Source organism: Cebus imitator, unplaced genomic scaffold (genome assembly GCF_001604975.1).
Source record: "Cebus imitator isolate Cc_AM_T3 unplaced genomic scaffold, Cebus_imitator-1.0 Scaffold29, whole genome shotgun sequence".
Classification (NCBI taxonomy): Eukaryota; Metazoa; Chordata; class Mammalia; order Primates; family Cebidae; genus Cebus; species Cebus imitator.
The window spans coordinates 9,721,250-9,743,998 of NW_016107344.1; the positions used below are offsets into that span (position 1 = coordinate 9,721,250).

General features: G+C 37.5%; 2 protein-coding genes across 4 annotated transcripts in view; both read right to left on the reverse strand.

Annotated features, from left to right (window-relative positions):
• Positions 1 to 22,749, reverse strand: part of KLF12 (Kruppel like factor 12) — a 647,154-nt gene that overhangs the window by 600,150 nt on the left and 24,255 nt on the right. The gene's annotated exons all lie outside the window — the stretch shown is intronic.
• On the reverse strand, positions 290 to 20,985 carry LOC108300736 (40S ribosomal protein S24). Of its 3 annotated transcripts, XM_037736804.1 has the most exons (4): positions 20,570 to 20,985; positions 20,169 to 20,173; positions 17,175 to 17,182; positions 7,262 to 7,271 (listed from the first exon to the last, which is right to left on the reverse strand). In XM_037736804.1, coding segments are annotated over exons 1-3 (396 nt in total). In that variant the 5' UTR covers positions 20,959 to 20,985; the 3' UTR covers positions 7,262 to 7,271; positions 17,175 to 17,180. The 3 variants fall into 3 exon arrangements, with proteins under 3 accessions (XP_037592731.1, XP_037592732.1, XP_017379131.1); XM_037736803.1 differs by lacking the exons at positions 7,262 to 7,271; positions 17,175 to 17,182; positions 20,169 to 20,173 and adding exons at positions 290 to 303; positions 14,788 to 14,790; XM_017523642.2 differs by lacking the exons at positions 7,262 to 7,271; positions 17,175 to 17,182; positions 20,169 to 20,173 and having other exon boundaries at positions 20,445 to 20,985.

Sequence of the window (22,749 nt, forward strand, 5' to 3'; positions counted from 1 at the left end):
ACTTCTGGCCTGTGCCCCAGATACACTAGGCATGCTTCTGTGGCCAGAGAAAGCCCGAGGGTGGAGAGTCACAGATGCTTGTGGTAGGTAGCAGGTGGTGTGTATGGAAATGGGAATGGGATGCCAAGGGGGTTTGGGCAGGGCACCAAGCATCTGCCGTGTTACCCAAACCCAGGCAACAATACTCACAATATCCCAGGGATTCCCCTTCTAGCCACGAATTCCTCTTATTCTCATTTATTTTGTATTTACCTTCTAGAACATAGTGCCTTAGATATTAAAGGTTCTACTGACTTTCCTCATCTCTATGCAACCTCCTTTCCTGCTTAGCTTCTCTTCCATGATCAAGCCAATACACACAGAATTTTCCCTTTCTTCTTTATTAAGGTGTTTCTTCCACTTGGAATCTGTTCCTCTGTCATTTTCACCAATCCACGTCTCTCCCATCACACAGAATTTTTCATAGATAACATAGGTAATCCTTTAAAGATATATTTTTAGATTGAATTGCATGCCCCCCTTAAGGTTTCTTTCTTTCCAAAGGCCTTTTCTTTAAACCCCAATTTAAGAATCCTTTAGCCAATACTCAATGCAGCCCTTCTTCTCCACTTCTTTCTTTTTATCTACTCAATGTTATTAACCTTTTTAGTGTAAACATCATTATGCAAGCCTTTTCAGATCCCCTTGATTAGGGTGGGTTTTTGTGTTGCCTGCACCAAAAGCATTCTGTTTGTCATTTGTAATGCTCACCACACTTCAGGTTTCTGTTCACTATTAGCTGTCCAGACACACTTCAAAGGCCGTGATGCCTGATACCATGATTTTGCTGCACTCCTAGACCTGGCCTAAGGGTACATAGTAGACTTTGATAAAAATTTGCTGGAGCATTGCATAAATAAACTATGCTGTTTGGGGCCGATTAATGTTTTAAAGAATAATTAATTTTACTTCTTCCAAACATTTTTCTAGTGAATTTATAAATATATTAAAGGTGGAGGCTATTTCTCTTATGTCCCCTCTGGAGTGCTATATGCAATGTACCTTATACAGTAGGAGCGTCAAAATGTTAGTAAACAAAATTTACACACACACACACACACACACACACACACACACACGTGAGTGCGCACTGAGGTAACTGCAAGGTCTCTGAGTATGTGCTTTGGTAAGAGGTTACTTGGACCATATGAGCACGCTGTTCTCGCTCAGGTGACAAGTAGCAACAATTCAAATAATCAGGCTGGATACAGTGGCTCATACCTCTAATCCCAGTACTTTGGGAGACTGAGGCAGGAGAATAGCTTGAGGCCAGGAGTTAGAAACCAGCCTGGACAACCGAACGAGACACCATCTCTTCAAAAAGCGGAAACATTAGCTGAGTGTGGTGGTGCACCTGTAGTCCTAGCTACTTAGGAGACAGGTGGGAGAATCGCCTGAGTCCAGGAATTCGCGATTACAGTGAGCTATAATTGCCCCACTGCCAGCCTGGGTGAAAGAGTGAAACACTGTTTCTAAAATAAAATGAAATAAAATTGATGGAGAGGTACTAAGTAATAAAATTGGGCTTCAAATGGAAAAGCAGTAAAAAAAAAAAGATCCTATGATTTGGAAGAGTAATGAAGTTACTGAAAATAGACACTAATTGTAAATGTGTGGGAATGCTAGGAAAAATAAAAATTTGGGGATATATGTGCTAATTGGTGTTAGTAACAAACATACCAAGAAAAACAAATTGGTTTAAAGAACAAAAGAAGCACAGGATTTGCAGTCATTAATTTTGAAGAAAAAAGTAAATGATAAAAAAAGAAAAAAGCAAACTAAATTTTTTGAAACAGATAAGTTCATTAGCATGAGAATGATACAATGGACTTCGGGGACTTGGAGGCAAGAGTGTGAGGGGGCCGTGGGATAAGACTACACATTGGGTACAGTATCCACTGCTTGGGTGATGGGTACACCGAAATCTCAGAAATCACCAATAAAAAACTCATCCATGTAACCAAACACCACCTGTTGTCCAAAAACTACTGAAATTTTAAAAATTTAAAAAAGAGATCAATATGTATTAAAATAGCAGAGACAGTTTCAAAAAGACCTAGTGTTTAACAGAATAATACCAATAATTATCCAAAGAAAACTATTCTTAAATGTGTTGTACTTTCCTGGTAAAAATATAGTTAGAGAATAAACAAAATAGAAGAACATTATCTTCACATCTATATATTTTATCTGTTTATGGATGCAATTTCCATAATATATATGCAGATATTTTTTCTAAACAGAGGCATGAAAATAAAAAAAGTATTTCAAAATAAAAGTGCTTTGGCTGAAGCATTAGATAGAATATGACAGGAAATTTCATTTGCCCATTCTATATAAACCAAATTGGATAAAAGCCTGCTAGCTTTCCTTGAATGTTATCTAAAAAAAAAAAAAAAAAAAAGATAAAAAAAGTTTGTGATAAAGTTAGAGGTTATATATAGTCCATCTTTGAACAACAAATAAAGACTGTAAGTAAACACATATACAACAGATGTATGTGATTTGGATTTTAGTGTCTTTTAACATTTTCTACAGACAATTAAAAATTATGTATATATAAATATTAATAAGGATACAGAAATCTACATGTTCCTGATTTTATGTTTCTTTGTGTAGCATTGATTTGCTATGCAGTCATTTGTCTCTGAACTACCTTTCTGAAAAATGTGCACATGCAGACAGAAACATGTGTGGAGTAGTACACTAGTAAACACGGTACTTGCCAAATGTTCTTGTATGCTCTTAGCCAGCCAGGGTTTCATGACCACATGAACATGCTCAACCCCTGAGCAAGAACCCACCATGCTGCAAATTCTCACCTTCGGAGAGCACTGTACTGTGCTGTCCCAAGGTGAGTGTGCTCTGCAGTGTGTGTGGCTGATGGGGGCCTCTCTTTTTGCTATGTGTTTTGTGGTCTGGTCTACAATTTTGAATGATTGCGGCTTACAGAAGGTGTGTAAATAATCAGCTTGCAAGAAAACACAAGTAGAGTATCATGGTTGATGGTAAAATGCATGTTTAATATTGACTTGAGGTATTTTCAGAGAAATGGCCAAGTAGAATTGAACAAATGAGAGACAATTAGAGGTATTGTTGATCTTCAACATAGTGAAAGGCACCACATGTAACTGTAGCTGTAGGAGGTTGAATCAGTGTTTTGCGAATTATGGCTGGAAGAACCTATGGCCCGAGACAGCATAACTTCATGAGATTTGAAGAAAGCACAAGAGCAATTGTCAATTTTAAAGGCTAAGAAAGAATAGCTGCCCCCCAAGTATCCATGAGCAATTAGTTCAAGGACCTTCTTTGGATACCAAAGTCTGAGGAGGCTCAAGTCCCTAATATAAAATGGAATGGTACTTGGATATAATCTATGCCCATCCTCCTGTATACTTTAAATCAGCCATAGATTACTAGTAATACCTAATGCAATGTAAATGCTGTGTAAACAGCTGTTGTGCTGTATTGTTTAGGGAGCAACTACAAGAAAAAAAAAAAAAGACTATATGTGTCCAGTACAAACACAGTTTTTTCTTGAGTGTTTTTTTGATCCACAGTTGGTTCAGCCCCTGAATGTGGAACCCACAGATGCAGAGGGTCAACTATGTTTCCATAGAAGACTTGCATGATCCCGAGTCAGCATCCCTGGAAGGCAACCTCTCAGAATAATAGTATCTATATATCACAGTGTCCAAAATGTTATTGACAAATATGCATTCATATTTTTTTTACCTGGTTCTTAGTCAGTGTGTATAATTCATAATATTTTTAAAAGGTTGAAAATACAGTAAAAATACCAAATGTGAGCCTTAGAGCTAAATACTTTCTAACAGCTCCAAGACATAAAAAAAAGAATGATCAAATTGATGAAGATTATTAAAGACAAGGACATTTTCATTTATAAAAGAAAGAAGGTATTTAAAGTAAGTTCTTTATACTTCTAACTAAAATGCTTTTCATTTCTAACTTATATAGCTATGTAAAAAATAAAGTATTGCTCTTTGTAGACATCTTTTTACTTATAGTAGCTGTGAGAAAAATTAGGTAGCTTAACTTGCTCAAGCCCATCAAAAATTCAGGAAAATTGAAGAAAACAGTATTAAAGATTTTATTCACATTTGAGTTGCTATTGTATGCAACAAGAGATTAAAGGAAACATAAGATAAAGACTCTGACTTCTATCAGTATGTGTCCCAGTAGAAGAGCATATGGAATTGGGGTTGAGATCATTGCTTTTTAAAGTATTTGTCAACTTACGTGTGACACTCAACCTGTTACTCTCATCCAATAACATGGTACCAGTATTTATCTCTTTAGAGCCTCCTCCACACTTCTTTTAAGGTGCTGCGTTTAATTCTCTCTTCTCATTCAGAGCAAGCTAACGGGAGTCAAGAATGAATACAAGTTCCCTCTGTCTATCCCATCACCTCAGGTCTGGTCATATGACCCTACACTCACCTAATATGATATTCCATGTATTCTTGATCATTTAAAAATCTTGTCCTTAAGGCCTTTTATTGATTTTGGAGTATCCAATAAATATTCTTTAATTATTTTTTGTGCTTTATAACCAGGTTTTGTTTTGTTTTGTTTTGTTTTTCTAGGCAACCAAGAATCTTGACTAGCATGAAAGTTGGTTCCAGGGAAAAGAAGCAAGGCTGGGATTTACTTGGCATAACTGGAGTTAAAAGCAGTGAAAATGCAGTTGTGTCAGTGATCGAAGGATGACAGACTGTGGTAAGCAATGACAAAATGGTTAACTTTTCTGTCATCACTTGGAATCCAGTGAAAATTGAAGAGCAGGTTTTGGGTATCAATTTGCTGATGTTGAATAACAGCTGAAAAAAATTAACTGGGCATGTTGGGGCCTGCTTTTAGACATACTAGGTGGCTTGGGTAAAAAAAGAATGACAAGCTCAAATGTTAAATTCTCAGGTCACAAACTTAAGCTCAGGGAATTTAACCTGATGATGCTAGCAGAATCTTTGGACTCTTACAGTGGTAGAAATGAGGTATCCAAAAAATAAATAAAAAGGTTAGTCTTGGATTGCCAATTGAATACGTTATTTATTCCCTCTTCAGCTTCTTTGGTGAGAGTTAAAATATTAAATGGGACAGAGTAACATTCTGAATATTAAAATAAGGATATATGGGAGGATTTGAAGGACTTGAAATACCCACAAAACCCAAATTCTTTGAGCTTCCTTTGCCAGTTGATGCGTTCACAATATCTCAGGTAAAAACCCTTGTCTTTGTGGTAAGAGGCAGTCCTTCCCATTCTTAAGCCAGTTCTCTTCAGATCCTAACCCTCTTTCCCCGTTTTCATTTCAAATTGGTAACTAAATTTGATTTCAGCATACTAATAATTTATGTTGTCAAACTTTGTAATAGCTTTATACAATAAAATAAATATATAAAATAAATATACTTAACAATTTGTATAATGAAATACCTACGGGAAAATATATCTTATTATTATTAAATTCCAAACATGCTCAACCAAAAAGAGAAGAAATATAGTTTTAGGTTAGTCTGTTTTTTTTGTGTAGTGCCATTATCTGAATTCATTGATAGGGCAAGGTAGTTTTAATTCTTAGGTTGGCTAACAGGAAGCTCTATAGATTACTAGTCATGCTAAAGAAAATTAAGATGTCATAAATTATTTACAATAATATCTAGAAAGAAAATGACTGAATTTATAATATGAATCTCATCTACTTCCTAACTATGTTGCTTAAGTAGACACAGATGACCAGCTTGTTACTAAGGCCTTGAGAAATACTTCAATGAGGGAACTACCAGTATCTATAAAAAATGTGATTGTGGCTTCTCTTGTCAGATGGGGATATTGATGGGAGACACTAATATTGAAATAGTCTGCCAGATTACAATGGAGTTTGGAAAGATCCTAAGATTGAGAAGGGCAGGTGCAGAAGTCAGGCACTTAACCTCCAGAGGCTAGGTATTTGTGCTTTCCCTAATAGAGACACATAGCTATTTAGCACTGGCTTATTGATTATGGAGTCTATAGATCAGAGATATATGGGCAACTCATAAAGTTCCTAATAAATTGGCATAAAATCTCCATGTCTCAGAATAAAGCTTACCAAAAGAAAGGCAGAGCCATTACCCTATTTCTAGACCTGTGGTCATTTTTTGGTAAATATATTCTGAGGAAAAGAATGTAAGTAGACCTTTCAGTTGTTTTCAGATAATGGCTCCCAAATTGCACATTTCTGGTGTGGAAGAATGGCACTGTGGTTCAATGGTCAGAGTAGAAATGTATGGTATTCGTTTGATAAATAGAGTCTTGCCCCAAGTACATCTCACTGTAGGCATAGGGGACCTACAGACACATCCTCTTCTTTTTCCCTTCATTTCCTATGTGTTCTTGGAAAAGACATTCTAGGCAACTGGCTAAATACATTTACTTGTTAACTCAGGAATAAGAGTTGTTATGAAAGGAAAGAACAAGGATGGAACTCCTGGATCTCACCTTCCTTACCAAAAGAGTAAACCAAGCGCAGTAGGATATTCCCATAGAATCTGAGAGATTAGCGCTACCATCAATGACTGAAACAGTAGGTTGTGGTCATTTCTATCGCAGCTCCATTTAACTCTCCAATTAGGCTGATGGGGAAGACAGATGGGTCTTGGAGAATGAGTGTGGATTATTGTAAGCTTAATTAGGTGATGCCTCCAAGTGCAGCTGTTGTTCCAGATGTTGTCTTCTCACTAACTCAAATCAACAGAGCTCCTGGCAATCAGTCCAGGTTGCAGTGCAATCAACTCTACCTGGCAGCCCATATGATCCAGCAGATCCAATGAAGCTTGAAGAGTCTGTAGCAGATTGGGATGCTTTATGGAGCCCTAGTAGTAAATTCACAGTCAAGACCTCTAATATCATTTTAAAAATGAAAGTTATGACCTCTCCAGCAAGTAACTAGTCTTACTTTGAGAAATAACTCTTGAAATGGTAGAGACTAAATGCCTCACATTATGATCTGAATTTCCCATTATGAACCAGTTGTAAACTCATTCACCAAAAAATAAAGTGAGGAATACACAGCAGTACTCCATCAAGTGAAATGCACACATACACATGCGCGCACACACACACATATGCACACACACACACGCACACACACACAGGAATGGTTCCAAGCCAGTATTGAATGCACATGTTAAATTGTGCAAGGAGGATTCTCATCTTCCTGGGGGTTTTCCTGCTACCCTGCTGCTGTCTCTCCACCCCAGTGGCCTCATGAAGGGATTCCTGTGACCAGTTAGTAGCCCGAGACGCCAAATAAATCAATAAATGGATAGATAGGTAGATAGATAGCTCTTGGTTTACACATGCTTCTTCCTAATTTCCTGGGGCCAGCCTTGGTGGACTTATGCTACATGACTGTACTCCTTAATTCAATGCTGGTCCTAAAGGGAAGTAAACATGTTGTCTAATTTGCCTGTAAGAAGTCATAGATTGAGTTAAGTAATAACAAAAACCAGTGGGTAATAATAGTTTGAGCAGATAGTCAGAAACTTAGAGGTAGCAAGACTATTTTGGTAGAGGGTAGTGGATATCTTCTTCCATTCTGAATGCTCTCAGAGTGGGAAAATTAATATTAGTGTACCATTTGAATGCTTGTCAAGAGTCTCTTAAGGTTCAGGATAGATGGTGATCCACTCTGTAGATGTCAGTCAGCCTTCTTGCCCATTCTCCTTGTGCTTGCATAATGATCTTAGGAATTATATAGCAATGGTGACAGTGATGAAACTCATTGTGGTGGGATGAATGATGGCCCCCAAATGATATGCCCACATACTAATCCCCAGAATCTATGAATATGACCTTATTTGGAAAAGAGCCTTTGCAGGACTAATGAAATTAAGGAATTTGAGAAAAAGTCACCCGGATTTCCTGAGTAGGTACTAAATCCATTGAAAAATATCCTTATAAGATACTTACAAGAGATAGAGCAATAACCAAGATGTGGAAGCAACCTAAGTGTCCATCAACTGATGAATAGTGGTATATATACAGGCTGGAATATTATTCATGTTCTCACTCATATGTGGGAGCTAAAAAAGTTGATCTCATGGAGGTAGAGGTAGAATGATGGCTTCCAGAGGCTGGAAAGTGTAGGGGAAGAAGGGATGAAGAGAGGTTAGTTAATGGGTACAAAATTATGGTTACCGGGAAGAAATATTTTCTAGTGTTAGCACTGTCAGGTGACTATGGTTAGCAATAATTTATTGTATAGTTAAAAATATCTAAAAGAGAAGATTCGGGATGTTCTCAATATGAAGAAATGATAAATGTGTTAGGAGATGGATAACCCAATTACCCTGATTTGGTTACTACATATTATATGCATATATCAAAATACCATATGTACCTCCAAATGTTTAAAATTATTATGTAGCAATTTTTTAAAAAAGAGGCAATGGGGGAGAAGAGAGACACAGAACAGGCCATGTGAAGATGGAGGTAGAGATTGGAGTTATGTCGTCACAAGCCAAAGGGCACCTGGAGTCATGAGAAGCTGAAAGAAGCAAGGAAGATTTCCCTAGACTTCAGAAGGAACAAGGTCCTACTGATGTCTTGTTTCTGACTTCTGGTGCCCAAAACTGTGAGAGAATGAATTTTTGTTGTTTTGAGCTACTGAGTTTGTGGCAATTTGTTACAATCAGCCAAAGGAACAAAAATACTAAGGAGATACTTCTCTATATTATTTTGTTATCACTATTACTGAGGACTCAATTTTTCCAGTAGAATTAGTCCCCTCTGAGCTAGGGAGCTAGAGCCTGGGTGAGACTTTTGGCAGGGTGATTACTTTTTTTAGTGGGACATCAAGTATTTGTGCCAATGAAAAACACCTTAAGGATATGGATTGGATTTGTTTTTTCTGTCTATTACACTTCTAGAAGCATTAATTCCTGTTATTTCAGGCATTGATTATAGACTCAACAGACGACTTTTAGTTCATCAGAATATCTTGTCCAACCTTTCTCTGGCCATGAAATTGTTATTTTGTGAGTGAAATCAGGTAATATGCTGCTGGCCATTGCATAATTGGTTTTATCACATATACTATCATCCCAAAGCAGCTTACTTACACCGTAATTGGATGGCTTATTGGAGGATCTCTTACAGTTTCATTCAGGAGATCTCCTTATGAGATTGGAATGCCTGTTCAGGAGAGCAGTATATAGAAAGATTTCTCTCAGAGATAGATAATATGTGAGTCTGGAGAAGAAGGAATGATAGAAAGTTTGATGCTTTTCACTATGCTTTACAACTCATAGTGTGCCCTAGAAATTGTGCTAACTCCAAACACTTCTGGCTTAGAGGATTTAGTAAGCAAGAGATGAATGCATCCACCAGGCATTGTAACAAGGGTTCTTTTGAGTTGGAAGCTGAGACAGCTATTTGGTCTTTTTAGGTTCTTCATCATGAGTTGAATATACTAAAAAGAGGGATTATGGTGCTGTCTGGGGTGATTAATCCTGACACTGAAGAAAAATAGAGTTGCTAGTTCCCAGCAGAGGCAGAAAGGAGAATGGACAGAATCAACTGAGACAAGAATGGGGTTGGGGGAAGATCTTTGTATTGCCAAGTATAGCAATAAAGAAAAAATGGCTTAAAGATGACTTTAATTGTATACAGTAGGATCACCTAAGACTTAGAATTCTCAGGAATAAAGGTTTGGATTATCCCAGAGATTATGTTAGTTAACCAACTTTTGTGATGGCTCATGGCCAAGGGGACATGAAATGAAGGAGTGGGGAAGACATATTTGTCTTCATGATTTTGCATAAACAAGTGTAGTTACTTCTTCTTATTTTACTGGCTTTGTCTCTCTCTTTCTCTGTATATATTTACATATTTGACTAATCTACCTTTTATTTCCTGCTCATTGACAACACTATTTCATATAGAGCATATTGAGTTTATAGGCTGAACAATATTTATGTGTGATAGAGGCAAAATTAGAGAAGAATAGATTGTAACTAAAGAGCCAAGACGTGTATTTAGATTTGTATATAATGGGACTTTGGATGGTCTCCTTGTTGTAGGAGTAAAAAGACGTGTTTTAGTTATACAAGAGATGGTGTCATTATATTTGGCAGAAGCATATTTTTGAGACAAGGATATATATATAGAGAGAGAGATAGATTTTAATTAGTGAAAGGGTTATAGTGTAGGGGTATTTGTCATATTTTTGCTGCCCAGGAACTCAAGTTCCTATGTGATAGGAATTTTGTTATTTCAGGCAAGATCCTTATTTCCACCTTAGAAGTCTACATGGTATAAGTGTTCATCTTTCTCATGAGCTAGTGTGTGTGCACATGGCGTAAATTTTGATAATGAGACGCTCATGCCAGGAATTTTGAATATGGGAGAAGTGACACAAAGAATCTAGACAGTATTTAGTCATTTTGATGTGGCATTAGTTTGTTGGTACTCAGTGTACACAGTGCTACCTGCTGTTTGTGGTAATCTCAGTGGAGAGTTCCAAGGATGTCTTTGGAGGTGGCAGTTATGTTCTAAGATAACTATTCCAGTGGAGAGGTCCTGACTGTAATCCTAGTTTCTACTAATTTTCTGAGCCGGGTTCTTCAGTGTGGTATAACATAAAACTTTGTTGGCCTTTGTCCTGTTTACTAGGGGGAGTCTCTAAATCCTTGGAATTCTCTGAGTAATAGGAGTGTCTCTTTTTTTTCCATTATGGGCTCTTCAGATCACACCTGATAATGTTTACTAACAAGGTGATTCATGGCAGACCCCTAGATCATTTATATTAATGAGTTGACTCCGAATTGGGCTGGCCATGCTAGAAAGACCAATCAGATGAATAGAGGGTTAGAGTTTTGCATGACATGGTATCAGCCCAACCTCCTAGCCTCCAATGAGGTAAAAGGAACTGGAGATTCAGTTCTATGTGGCTGATGATTCAACCAATGATGCTACACATAGAAACCTCAATAAAAGCTCTGGACACTGAAAGCCTGACTGAACTTCTCTGGTTGGTGATCACACATCAGTGTGCTACAAGCATGAGGCATCCTGAGGACACGAAAGTTTTGTGTTTGGAAAACTTTGTGTTTGGGATGTCCCAAACCTTGCCAGTTAATATACATCTCTTTATTTATCTGTGTGGATTTGTGACCCTTATAATAAAAAATTAATCATCACACTGTCCTCAGTTCTGTGAGTTTTCTGTAAGAAAATTATTGAGGATGCAGTGAGAATCTCCAAAACTGTAGCTGATTGGGTAGATGTGCCGGTGGCCTGGGAACCCTGGAGCTTGGGGCTGGTATCTGAAGTCAGGAAGGTATCGTGGACTATGCACTTAATCTGTGGGATTTGACCTAACTCTGGGTAGTTAGGATTAGAATTGCCTTGGGTCTGGCTTTCCTGTTAATTCTGTGAGCGACTTGATATTCCAGCAAATTCCCTTTTTTGCTTAGGTTAGTTAGAGCAGCAGTTCTCACCCCCCAGGCTGGGTACTGGTTCATGGCCTGTTAGGAACTGGGCTGCACAGCAGGAGGTGAGTGGCAGGTGAGTGAGCATTACTGCCTGAGCTCCACCTCCTGTCAGATCAGCGGAGGTATTAGACTCTCATAAGATCACAAACCCTATTGTGAACTGCACATGTGAAAAATCTAGGTTGAGCGTTCCTTATGAGAATCTAACTAATGTCTGATGGTCTGAGGTGAAACAGTTTCATCCCAAAACCGTCTCTCCCACCTTGTCCGTGGAAAAATTGTCCTCCATAAAACCAGTCCCTGGTGCCAAAAAGGTTGGAGACTGCTAAGTTAGAGTAGCTTTCTGTTGTCTGCAATCAATATAAGGCATAAGGAGAAAAGAGGGCAGCTATGCTAAGCATTAGTAGAAACTAAGAATTGAGCCTTGGAAATTAACATGAAGTCTCTAATCCCCTAATTTTCTCTTCTTCCTTTAGCAAATTTATGACAGTAAAAAAGTAAAAAATGGTAGGACCATTTTTATATTATAGAGGAAGGCATTTGTAAGGTAGAAGAACCTCTTAAAAAAAGAATGATCATGTTGCATCTATAATATTTTAATTTTTCCTCCAAAGGAAAGTCACTTTCTCAATGATAAACACATCTTCCTAAAATATATTTGTTTTTATAAAATAAATAAAATAAAAATTTCATAGTCACCTTTTTGCCAGTTATATTAGTTAGAGATATATTAGACTGCTAGTAGAAAACACTAAATACAGTGGCATAAAAGGGATCAATTTTTCTCTCACATAACGGAAGAGTGAAGATAGGCAAACCAGGTATGGTACGCACAATGTCATCAGAGATCCAGGCTTCTAACTTTCCCCTCAAATGTTTACTCTCTTCCTCATGATTTCAAGATGGCTCTTTGCCCCATGAGTATGGTGACCAGACTCTAGCCAGCAAGAAGGGTGAAGGACAAGGGGCAAAGAACTCATGTCAATGAAGTCAGCTCTTTATAAAAAACTTTCTGAAAACTTTTTCAGTGAGTTGTATTTGCAATCTTATTGGCCAGAATTATGTTTCTTGGCCAACCTTAGCTGCAAGGGAGTCTGACAACAAAGTTTATTCATTTATTTATTTTTTGCTGCACATATGGCCATCATAAATAAAAATCAGGGTTGTAAAGAAAACTGGCACATTGTTTTCTTTAACTTCTAATGTGCTACTTATAATTACTCTTGTTGAATAAATTGCTGTCTAGTCTGGGACTTATAGTTCTACCAATTTAACAGCTGATTACAAGATTAATACTCAATTTAGTAAGTATTTATATGTATAAAGGCTAATCTTATACATGGAATAAAGTTAAGACTCCCCTGATGTTCCTTTCTTGGAAATTCCTGCAATAGTCACTTTCTTGGATTGTCATTGAAGAGCGAAGTTAAAATATCTGGGAGGTTGAGGTTGAGCTGGCAAATCTTAAAAATAATTGTATAGATTCAGAACCTACACTGCTACTGAGTCAAACTTAAATGTTACAAGTTGTACGATATTTGTCGTATTAAAGTCTTTCAGAAGAGAATATGCCTACCCAAGAGGGCCAGAGATAAGACTTCAGACATTAGGTTTGAAGCTATGGAAAGGAGGACCACTTACCTAGGAGGGCACTAAGCAGAATGGCATGGAACATTAATACAATATGAGAATGAAGAGTTGAAAGAAACAAGAATGGATTCTTCATCCACCAGGGAGACAGGAATAAAGGAAATTCTGAAAAGTAAAATCTTAAATATTTAGAAGTAGGCTATATGTTTAGAAGGGAGAATGAGAGATCTAAAGAATATTTTGAGGTTGGAGTTTAGGAAACTCAAGAAGTAGAATTTTCTTGAAGCCAAGGAGGTGTCTGATTTGTAGACAGATAAGACCTTGGTATGCTAGGTACCTGATATTCTGAGCAAGAATGAGGTGTGTCCAAGGAATAAAAGTTAAAGTTTAGAAAGAATAGACTAGCTGTAACAGCAAGAACTTAAGGAGAAACTACGTTGCTTTAAAATAAATTAATCGAACTGGGTTAAATGGGCTATAGAAACCACAAATGCCATCTTCTTTTCCTTTTAGTAGAGTGTGCTCTACTAGTATCGTTTCAAATAGTGCTCATTTTAGTTTTTCCTTTCCTGTGTGGAACACTCTAAACATAGAATCGCTAAGAAGTCATTACAGAATTCCTTATTTTGTGGTATATAGTTATGATGCAACCAGAGAAACAATGCCAGATTTTGTTTGTTTGAAAAATGAGGATATTTGAAGTTTATTGAATGTGAAAATATGATTCTTTAAGCTGTAAATAATACAATACTATCCCTTCTAATTTCTATATAAGCAATTTCTATTCTTTTCTCCTTAGGTTCATTTTTTCCTTTGGTAAGTGTATTTGTGCTGCCTTGAAAAATGATTAGAATTGACTTAATGTTAATCTATTCCTGTAATAGTCTTTATATCCAGCTTTTTTTTTCTCTTGAGCATGTACAAATCTTTTTTCCATATTTGTAAAGTATTCCCTTTATATCAGAACTTTGCAATAGTTGTGTGCAATTCTGTTATACTCTAATAGAATTGTGCTTAATATTTGCTTAATCATTGTCTTCAATACACAGTAAGAATATCATAATAAAATTAATAATCATAATAAACCTGAATGGGTTATGCAAACTAGAACACTTGTTTCTACTGTAACTGAGAAGTGGACCTGGAATATTTTTGGCTTTTTAGAGGGTTGATAAATTGGTTTCAGACTCACAGCTTTCTGTGAAAAGCCAAGATCACCCAAAGGAGTTCAAATAGTACAAGGATTATGTAATGCATGGCAGCTGGTGGGTTGAAGACAGTCTTCCACCCTAATTCTTACTGAGAAACCTATTTCATTTGGTTAATAAAGAATAATTCAAAGTATTATTTTAATGAGACAAGTGACAGTTACTCTAATATGAACCCATGCCACACAGGGCACAAATGCAGTGATCAAACATCATAGTGTAATTAAAAATAGAAGACTGGCACATGAACTTAAGACACGAAACTCTGCTTCTTGAGGCCTGCACTGAAAATCATCTTAATGCGATAAAAGTCTATTCTACAGGAAAGTCCTCCAGGGAATGTGATTATACAACCTCCCTCTTCACCCAATACCAATGTTTACAAATCTTCTTGTAAGGAAATACTTTTCTTATATTTAACCTAAATCCCTATGTGGAAGCTTAAGCCCACTACTTCCTCTCCTAGCCTTAGTGAAGATGCAATACAGCTGCCACTTCCAGATGGTCCTTAAAAAAAAGACCTAAGGCTTATTTACATATAATCAGCTCATACATCTCCTTTCTCTGTGCTCATCTACAAGAGAAAAATATTGCAGTGCTTCTTCTTACATTGCTTATTACCTCTAAGATTGCACATTACCATTTTATTATATTTTGTAGTTAAATCTTTCAACCTGTTCCTAATTATTTCCTTATGGCCAATTTTCAGAAGTGAAATTCCGGGGTCAAAAGGTAAGCATATTTTAAATATTTTTACTCCTATTGCCGAATTACTCTTGACAAAGATTGTAGATACATACTTTTATGTATCTAGTTGCTGTGTGGGAAAAAGAAGGAAGCCTTTCTTCTCACTCATGCCAATGTTGTATATTACCATTCTTTTTGTCTTTGCTAGTTTGGTGCCTCATTACTTTAATTTTCACTTCTTTTTTTTAATAATTGAAGTTGAATATTTCTCATACATGTTGGCAATCTGTCTTTATGTATGTATAAGCATTTTCTTTTCCATTCCTTTACTCATTGTTATTATTTCTTTTACATGTCATAGGTTTTCATAGGAAAGAAATTATACTTTGTTTGGCACATGTTACCAATATATTTCTTCTACTTCATCAATTTTTAAAATTCCATTTGTCATATTTGGATGTTTTTAATTTTTATATAGTAAACTTTATTAATCAGTAATATGTGAGTCTTGGTTAAGGAGCTTGTTTACACCACAAGATTACATAGACTCACCTATATTTTCTTTCTTAGTACTTTCATATTTTCAGTGAAGCAAGGCACTGAGAAGGTGACATTTGAGCAAAGATCTGAAGGAGATATGGAGAGAGCCATGTGCCTGTTTGGGGGGAAATTGTTCAAAGCAAAGGGAACCACAAATGTGAAAACCTTGTAATTTGAGCTTTTATGTGTTGTTTGCAGAGCAGTAAGGAGGCCAGTGTGTGAAGTGGAGTGATCGGGGGGTGAAAGCAGTACAAAATGAAGTCTGGGAGAAAATATGTGTCATGTTATTTAAGCTTTTCAACGTCACTATGAATCCTTCACTCTGATAGACATGGGGAACCATTGGAGGGTTTTAAGCAAATAAGTCATGTGACCTCGCTTTCATCTTAACAGGATAATTTATTTATTTATTTATTTTTGAGATGCCGTTTCTCTCCTGTTGACCAGGCTGGAGTGCAATGGTGCGATCTTGGCTCACTGCAACCTCCGCCTCCCAAACTCAAGCGATTCTCCTGCCTCAGCCTCTCAGGTAGCTGGGATTACAGGCATGCGCCACCATACCCGGCTAATTTGGTATTTTTAGTAGAGATGGAGTTTCTCCATGTTGATCAGACTGGTCTCAAACTCCCAAGCTTAGGTAATCCGCCCGCCTTGGCCTCCCAAAGTGCTGGGATTACAGGTGTTAGCCACTGTGCCAAGCCTAGGATAATTATTTATTCTGTTATAGTCTAACCAGTTGCTTTCAAATAACAAGTTGAATAATCGAATTTTTTCTAGAGATAGAAGTTTGCTTTTAAAAATGCAGCTTGCATAAATTATTAAATTCTTATGTAGAGTTAATATATATGTGGGATTTTCTCCTTGCTTGCTTTAATCTCCAGAATTTTTCTTGCATATACAGTATGGTTTAATTATTATATCTTAAAATATATTTAAAATGTAGCTGGACAGATTCCTTGTTACTGCTTTTTAAATCAAAATTTTCCTGCCTCTTTTTGGATAATTTTTTCTGTATATAAACTTTTCTTTCTTTCTTTCTTTCTTTCTTTCTTTCTTTCTTTCTTTCTTTCTTTCTTTCTTTCTTCTCTTTCTTTCTTTCTTTCTTTCTTTCTTTCTTTCTTTCTCTTTCTCTTTCTCTTTCTCTTTCTCTTTCTCTTTTTCTTTTCTTTTCTTTTCTTTTTTCTTTTCTTTTCTCTTTCTTTTTTTGTTTCTGAGACACAGTCTCATTCTGTTGCCTGCAATCATGGCTAACTGTAGCTTTGACCTCCCAGGCTCAAGTGATCCTCCCATCTCAGCCTCCTGAGTGGCTTGGGATTATAGGTGCACACTGTTATGCCTGGCTAGTTTCCTTCCTCCCTCCCTTCCTCCCTCCCTCCCTCCCTTCCTTCCTTCCTTCCTTCCTTCCTTCCTTCCTTCCTTCCTTCCTTCCTTCCTCTCCCTCCCTTCCTCCCTCCCTCCCTTCCTCCCTTCCTTCTTTCCTTCCTTTCTTCCTTCCTTCTTTCCATATTGGGCAGAGAGGCATGTGAAAATAACTGTTAGTATTATATTAAAATAAACATGGCTCAGAGGAAGTCATCATAAAGCAATTGTAGATTATTTCCAAGAGCCCCTTACAATGAACTCTATAGGGCTATTCTTTCCCCTTTCCCTGGCCGAAAACTTAGGAAGGAACTGCAACTTTTAAAAATTTGTTCTTAAGGCACAAAACTCTCTCTCTCTCTCTCTCTCTCTCTCTCTCTCTCTCTCAGTTTAGTAATTAGAATGTCCTGTCTCATGGGGTGTCACAAGGTCAGTCCTGCTGTCCAGTTGAGGCATCTCCCATAGGTGCTCAGACACGTTTTAGGTTGGAAGCCTGAGCCCAAAGGATGGAGAGTAGATGGCTTCTTCCTCTCTGCCAAGTACATCTACCCTTCCACCTGCTACTGTTAATGAAATTTTATTTTCCCTTCAGGATCAGAGCTGGTGGGGAGAAGGGTAGGAGGAGAGATAGGTTGAGGCAAGATATACTTTAGATGCCTGGTACTATTGTGGGTTGAGTGGTGCTGTTCTCGGGTCCCGATGTGTGTTTAATCTGGACACGTTCACTTACAGGTGCTCTCATGAGTTCTTTGAGGCCTCCACCCACCACTCTGGCTTCCCAACTTTTCCAGCATCCCCTCCCTTGCCCCAACCAATCTATAGATGATTTCTATTTCTATTTGGGCTGATCGTTTCCTGCTCCCTCAGCCCTAAGAATCTGGTGATAGCTGCCAGTTTATCTCTGGTGAGGTCTATTTCTACTTCAGGTAGCTTTCTGGTACCATCTAAGATGGCTTCAGATAATGGCTTTTTAACTCATAGTTTCACTCAAAGTTTCTGGTGAAAACTTTCATGCATTTTTTGCTGATATGTCCCTTTCCCTCTCTCCATCTAAATTCTTGGTCTGCATACTGATCCCAGTTCAGCAATAACTCTCTTTCGTTCTTCCACAAGAGAAACCGTCAGTCCAGGTTTTACATTTTAGGTTTTCCAAGTAAGAATCAAGTCACCAGTCCACAGTATCCTCCAAACAGCCAAGAATATATATTAAATCCTTGTGGTTGCTCCTTGAAAACCTTCCCTTTTAACATGAGACAGAGAGTGAGCACCACATTGTGCTCCAACAGCTGCCTCTGAAAATCCCCCTCAATCTCCACCCTCTCTTTCCTCACCTCTTCCTAACTTTTAAACGGAGAGTTATTATCTCAGAAGCTGCAAAATTAATTTTCTGCCTTGGGATGTTTTTCAAATCTCACTTTGAAATGTATCATCTATTATTTTCAGGCCTCAGCCAAAATAGAGAGGATCTCATTTTAATATCCAGTTATATAATGAGTGTCACTGTTAAGAACACTAATTAAGGAACTGTTAAGGAATGTTGATTCTCTGGCTCCTCTTATCCAATAAGAATGTACCCCACCTCTTTCCATGGTGGGGAGATGACTTGGACTACTTTTGCCAGGAAAAGGTAATACATCTTTTCCCATAGCTACCCAAGAAGCTCTGTCAGTATCAACTCTAGTGAAACTGGAGACAGCCTGTATCCTTTGGCTACATCCATGTACTAGTGGGTCATATTACTCTGCCCAAACAGGTTCTAGACTTGCTCTTTTCCTCTTGGACATACCCACCCTTAAAATCCCCTGGGGGAAAGTCTCCTCCATCACAGCACTGGGATATTGTAACAGGAAGTAGGAAGCCCCACTGTGCTCTTTAATTTAGTTGATGCATGACAGCTCTGATTCAAGGTAATGCATTTGGCTCCGATCTTTGTGCTTAGACTCTTGGCCTTCTACCCTGAATGTAGAGTATTTTGCATTCTGACTTCTTTGACTTCTACCTTGAATGGAAGAAATGTTATATAGCTCCCCAAAATTAACCATGCACATTGGTAAAGTGTGTTTTAATTTTTGGTGGGTAAGAAAAATATGTTTTTTCTGCACAACAATTCAGCATCTCTCACAATGGTTTGAAGTAAACAGAAATTTTGTTGACTTCTTTTTAGTCATGAGGAATTTATTAAGGGCTAAACTTAATTCAGCACAGTAAAGTGTTGAACTTAATCAACAAATTAAGCACAGTAATGGGAACATCAGTTCTGTAACCAATGAACAAAATAGTAAACGACATGTCAGTCTGAGAGTTGAGCTTGAACAAAAAACATGTGGTGCAGGAAAACACAGGAGGCTGCCCCATAGTGGACTCAACAGTGAAAGAGCATGGAGTACATAATGAGCATTGTCAAGTGTTGCTAAACTAGTTTGATTTGAGATTTTAAGGACCCTCAAGTTCCATGTTAAAAAGCTTTAACTTATTCTCATGGGCAAAGAGGATCTAAGTCTTGTGCAAAGTCTCAAATGAAGATGAAACTGCAAAGTTTCATCTTCCATCTGAGAGAAGGTGAAAGTCTCTAAGAGTGGAGGGATGCACAAGAATATTATCTTAAGCACAGAGGACCAGGTGTGTTGAATACCTGTGATCTGGACAATGGGGCAAGGAATAGGTTTTAGTAATGTTTTTTGTTAGTAGCCTCTGTAGGATGTCCTCAGGGCTGCAAATGGGCTTACAAACCTTCCTTTTAAAATTGACCCTTAGTGGTTGGCGAGCATATTAATAATTGTTATAATCTATTAAATTCTAGTGTCATGTGAATAATTGCCAATCCTCACAACAATGATGCAAGCCAGTCTCATATCTTCTTTACAGATTAGGACACAGGTGCTCAGAGAAGTTAGGAAACGTGTCCAGGTTTTCAAAAACATGCCTGCAACCTGATATGGTCTAATGATCTTTTTGGGTAAAGTCTGATGACCAGTTTTGTCCCTGCTACACCCATTACAGAAGTCCCTGAAACCGCTGAAAACAGCCTACACTTAAATCTGTTCCATAGACTTCCAATTAAAGGTGGGATCAGGAAGTGAGCTTGCCTTATTACCTGATTAACCCTTAAGTAATATAAAATATACGCAGGAAATTTATGAATCTATACACAGATTGTTTCTCATGGTGGTGAAAACTGCTCAACTTTGGGGGTAGTCAGGGAGGCTAATGAAAGAGACACGATGGGGAAACACATCTTGGGATCAAAACATTCCCTAGTTTTCTGCAAGTTGGTGGTAGAAAGTACCTTTATGGATGGAGTCAGACCTAACAGTGAAAGAACCTTTGGTGTGCAGCCACCTTGTGAGAATTGTAGCAAATACTGTTTTGTTAACACGCCTATCTATGCTTTTATTTATTTATTTATTTATTTTAAATTTTTTTTTTTTTTGCCAAAGACTGTGCCATAAAAACTGAGAAAAAAGGAGAAAAATAAATTCAAAAGCATATTAGCCTTATCTAGAGCCACAATCAGATAGTCACTACTTTTTTTTTTTTTTTTTTTGAAAGTTTTTAGTTTATTAAGCTTCTCGTGAAAAATCCACAACGGCCATAGACAACATCATTGCAGCACCTTTACTCCTTCGGCTGTGATCCAATCTCCAGCTCACTTTTTGCCAGCGCCGACATTGGCCTTTGCAGTCCCCCTGACTTTCTTCATTCTGTTCTTGCGTTCCTTTCGTTGCTTTCTTGAGGTCTTTTTCTTCTCATACAGGCCATGTCTTGCAAGTCTATGTTTGGGTTCATTTTTCTTTGCATAATCCAGGGAATCATAAATCATGCCAAAGCCAGTTGTCTTGCCACCACCAAAATGAGTTCTAAATCCAAATACAAAGATGACATCCGGTGTGGTCTTGTACATTTTGGCTAGTTTTTCCCGAATTTCTGTCTTAGGCACTGTTGCCTTCCCGGGGTGAAGGACATCAATGACCATTTGTTTCCTCTGAAGCAGTCGGTTGGTCATGAACTTTCTAGTGCGGATAGTTACTGTGTCGTTCATGATGGCAGCCTATAGATAGTCACTACTTTTGATATGTTTGATACTGTCTCCCATGACTACTTGACAGTGGGGTAAAAGCTACTTGTAATCCATTGCTAATGGGTTCTTACGCTTCTTCTAGACTTCTACCTCCCATGGTCTTGTATATAATATCTATATTTTGTTGTATTTTATTGATCTGCACGTTTATCTTTTCATCTTCCCCTTTTTAGATCTAATTTTAAAAAGAATGATTTTTAAAAATTCTCTTCTCTATTTTTAAAAACTATTTTAAAATTAAAAAAAAAAAGTGTTATCTTAAGATGCCCACACACTATTTCTCACCACACTTCATGAGTTGTTCTGGTAGAAACTGTACTTGCTGGGAATGTATTGACCCTCCCTGCTGTGATGATGAAGTGGTTTTGCACTGACTGTCATCAGAGAAAAAGGTGAAAGGTTATTCCTTTTTCTCTTTCCCTCAAAACCTTGTAAGATAGGAATTAAGACTTAAAGAATGTGAAAGTATTTATTTTGGTGTGATAAGTGCGGATGAAAAGTATTTAAAAAACTAGATGTGGCATAAAGTTATTAATCAAAAAAATCAGTTCTTAGAGAATTAGGAATAAAGTAAGTAGTAGGATATTTATTGTAAGATACATTAAATTGCTTTTAAGTATATAAAGCTATAAACATATTTTAAAAATCAGAATCCAAGTTTAGAAACAGATAAATATTTTCTTCTGTCAAGGTAATGGAATAAGGCTGTAGAATGAATAGCGTCAAAATATGTACAAATTCAGTGGCTCACATAAATCATATTTTGATCTATGTGCTTGGTTACAAGACATTCTCCATTTCGGAAGATTGTTGTAATCGTCTCGGTGGGTGTGGGGTGGCTATTTTTCTTGCACGATAATTCAATATCTCTCACAACAGTTTGAAATAAATGGAAACTTCGTTGACATTTTCTTCAGGTAGATGTAAAATTGTTTCTAGTAAACATTGCTATCTTCTGTAAGGGAGATTTCCTTGGAAATTCTTACCCAATTTCTGTATTTGTACTTAACATCCTTTCTTCAGGAGCACCTTCAGAAGCACAGCTCAGCCCCCAAACACCAGGGATCATCTCAAAGTTCAGATCAGTCAACCTTAGTAAGGTCAGTCAATTACTGGAGGAGGTTAGGGGAAAGTGGGAGTGGGATTTGTAATTGGATGATAGCCCTAGCAAGTATGACTCAGTTTCTAGTGGCAACAAGCTCCAGACTCCTCTGTGGGACAGCTTCATAATTAAGTGTTAAAATACAAGTGCTTTTCTATGAAGGAGGGCATATTTTCCTTCCAAAATTCTAATTTAATATTCATGTTCAGAGCTCACAACTTAGGAGAAAATTCAGTCTTAAGATTCTGCACACTTAAGCAGGTAGTATGTGATTAAGATGATGCCTTAGTTGCAAGGCTTTTAAATCCAGTCTTCTTCCTTGCCACATACATGGTTTGTGAATCTTGGTGACTGGATCTATGTATTTCCTCCATGTTAATACCACACACTATTTTCAGTGTTTTCTGTAGCTTCACCCTGCAGGGGTGGGAACTGCGAGAGTGAAGCATATTAATGGTCTGAAGTTCCCCAGTGCTACAGGGTGATGAGGTTAAGATCTTTTCACACCATCCTGGCCTTAGTGTGATGGGGATGCCTCTCCTGAGAGCCTGTGTGATGGAAATTCAGATCTGTGGGTGACTGCATGACAGTGTGGGCAGAAAAGGAAATATGGAAATAATAACTCCAGGGAAGAAGAAAGAGCAAACCAA

Excerpts from the sequence above, each read along its gene's own strand:
- LOC108300736 (XM_037736803.1), bottom strand. The coding sequence starts at position 20,958 with ATGAACGACACAGTAACTATCCGCACTAGAAAGTTCATGACCAACCGA.